Source organism: Miscanthus floridulus, chromosome 9 (assembly GCF_019320115.1).
Source record: "Miscanthus floridulus cultivar M001 chromosome 9, ASM1932011v1, whole genome shotgun sequence".
Lineage (NCBI taxonomy): Eukaryota > Viridiplantae > Streptophyta > Magnoliopsida > Poales > Poaceae > Miscanthus > Miscanthus floridulus.
The window spans coordinates 75,215,419-75,218,061 of NC_089588.1; the positions used below are offsets into that span (position 1 = coordinate 75,215,419).

Consider the following 2,643-nt stretch of genomic DNA (forward strand, 5'->3'; position numbering starts at 1 on the left):
GGTGGAAAACAGACGAATGAGAAAAATAAGTAGTCACCTATTGGCTCAACAGGAATGGATAGTGAGTGAGGAAATTTGTTGCCAATAAATTAAGGTAGTCTGTTAGCTAACCTCCTGGAGTACGTTTTGGCCTACATTACACAAGTTGAGGATAGAGGTCGTCTGCTAAACAACATATTCGGGTAGGGGTCGTCCACCAACATTGTCTTGGTCTAGACTCTGAAAAACATGCTATAGTTTACAGAGGAGAGCAGGGGCGGACACAGCGGTGGGGCGGGGGGGGGGGGGGGGGGGGGGGCTCAAGCCCCCCTACCCGTATCGCAGAAGTGGAACCCCTGTGGAGCCCCCATGAATTTTTAGGCAAAGTTCTATAGTGTAGGGGGGCTGAGACTTAAGATCGAACAACAGTGTTGTTCAACCCCTGAAATATTTTCTGGGTACGCCGCTGGAGGAGAGAGCTTTTTTTCTGGACTTGTTTCCAAAAAAAAGGCAGAGCTGCACACATATTGGGTTGGGCAAGCATTGCACTTACCTGGGCCGCTGCATCGGACTGCTACCAACTAATGGCCCATCTATTTCGGGCAGTCCAGTCTAGTCATTTCTTTGGACTGACTAAAGCTCCCTTTGGCACGGCTCATCCAAAACGGCTTCACCGGTGAAGCCAGAAAAACTGACTCCGGCTTACAAAACGGCTTCATGCTATAGCGCCTCGATTTGCGCAAAATAGATGAAGCCAAAGTCGGCATAAGCCGTGCCATAGAGGCCCTAAAACTGAAAAGTTTGACTTTGATTTGAACCCCCGCTCCACCAGACACTAGCTCGTAGCTACCTTCCTCTTTTAGCTGCTCCATTTACTATCGCCGGCTGGCACTCCCATTCCGGCGCTCCTCTCCTTCGCACAGCACCCTGCCGCCGGAAACCCTCGCATCCTTTCCCACCCTCATCGCGTTCGCACCCTGCGCCGAAACCCTAGCCGACATGGAGCTCAACAGCTCCACCTCCCCCGCCGCCGGGACCTCCCCTGCTGAGGTCCTCGAGCATGGTGAGCCCTCCGTGCGCGACCCGAGCCTCCTATCGCCCGCATTCTCCCCTGCGCCGTCTCCCGGGCTCGTCCCTGCGTCTGCATCCGGATCCGGGTCGTCCTGGTACGAGCAGATCCCACCCTCGCCGGCTGTGGGGGTGGGGAATGGCTCCCTCTCCGTCCACGCGCACGCGACGTCGTCGTCGCAGTCCGTGCCCTCGTCCTCCTTCCCCACAGCCAGCACTCTCCCTATGGTGGGCTATGATCTGTTCGGCAATCCAGAAGCGATGGCGGCCACCCCTCTCCCGACGCTCCTCGGAAGCCCGTGGGACCAAGGACAGTCGTCGTCGATGGCAGCGTCGGTCCTGCCAGAGTGCCCAAGCCCGGGATTGTTCGGGTTCGACGGCGAGTCCGCGGTGTGGCCGAACGAGGAGATGTCGTCGTCCTTCTTCTCGCCGCCGTCTGCTGGTGGCCTGGCGCCGCAGAGCAGCGACAACTTGGTCGGGTGCGCGCAGCCGTCATCGGACTCTAAGATGGAACCGCTGCCGCAGAGCTTGCGTATACCTTCGGTGGCGGTGGAAGGCAGCCCCGTCGACGCCCCACTGCCGCCCATCGAGAAGGAGGAGAAGATGGATGTAAGTGCCTTCCTTGTCTCGGATCCAGAGGATCAGCTGCCCAATGCATCGTGGATGGCGACTAGTCCGCAGATGGGCGGCGGCGGCGGCGGGGCAAGTGCATCGTGGATGGCGCCAGGGAGCACCTGCAACAACTGGACGCCGATGTTGGCGCCGACGGCGGCGAGCACGTGCACCATGGTAAGCACCAGCAGTGGGAGCATGGCCTACCACTCCGGCGGCTCGTCCATAGGCGTCACCAGCTCCATCGGAGGTATGATGAAGCCATCATCACCTGTGCTGCCGCTGGTACCGCCATCACCCCAGGCTGCCGGCTCTAGCAGCACCAACTTTAACGGCTTCGCGCAGCCATCTTCGAGTTCCATTCTCGCCCCCACATGCGCCAAATCTACAAGGGCCTCTGCTGCCGGTGAAGCAGGAGGTCATGGAGACAGCACGCCGTCATCCTGACTTCATATCACTCGTCGACGACGATGAGGATGGGCTATATCAGGAATTCAGGATGTTATCCCGTGCTCCATTCCTGGCCTAAACGGATGGTCTAGGAGCAGCAGAGGCCACAGCCAGGGACCAACTTTCGCGTCGGAAGCGGAGAGTAGGTACAACGTCTTCGGCAGCTGGGGCAGCGCAGGCCAGCAGCAGCAGCAGCCCTGCTAGCTTTGCTCCCGGCAGCTGGCTGGGAAGCAGCAGCGGCAGCCCTAGCTTTGGTCCGGCCAGCTGTGGCGGCGGCAGCAGCAGCAGCAGCCCTAGCATTGCTCCGGGCAGCTGGGGCAGCAGCAGAGGCAGCCCTAGATTTGCTCCTGGCAGCTGGGGTGGCGGCAGCAGCAGCAGCCCTAGCTTTGCTCCCGGCAGCGCTGGGGCAGCAGCAGCGGCAGCCCTAGCTTTGCTCCCAGCAGCTGGGGCAGCAGCAGCGGCAGAAGCCCTAGCTTTGCTACCGGCAGCTGGGGCAGCAGCAGCAGCAGCCCTAGCTTTGCTACCGGCAGCTGG

General features: G+C 60.0%; 1 protein-coding gene across 1 annotated transcript; it reads left to right on the plus strand.

Moving 5' to 3' along the window:
- Window positions 1–978: 978 nt before the first annotated feature.
- Window positions 979–2,106, plus strand: LOC136480097 (endochitinase A-like). The gene has a single exon (XM_066477750.1). It carries the CDS (start codon window positions 979–981, stop codon window positions 2,104–2,106), a length of 1,128 nt encoding a protein of 375 aa, XP_066333847.1.
- Window positions 2,107–2,643: the final 537 nt, after the last annotated feature.

Bases quoted from the DNA above. Each gene is read 5' to 3' on its own strand.
- LOC136480097 (XM_066477750.1), top strand. From the start codon at position 979: ATGGAGCTCAACAGCTCCACCTCCCCCGCCGCCGGGACCTCCCCTGCT.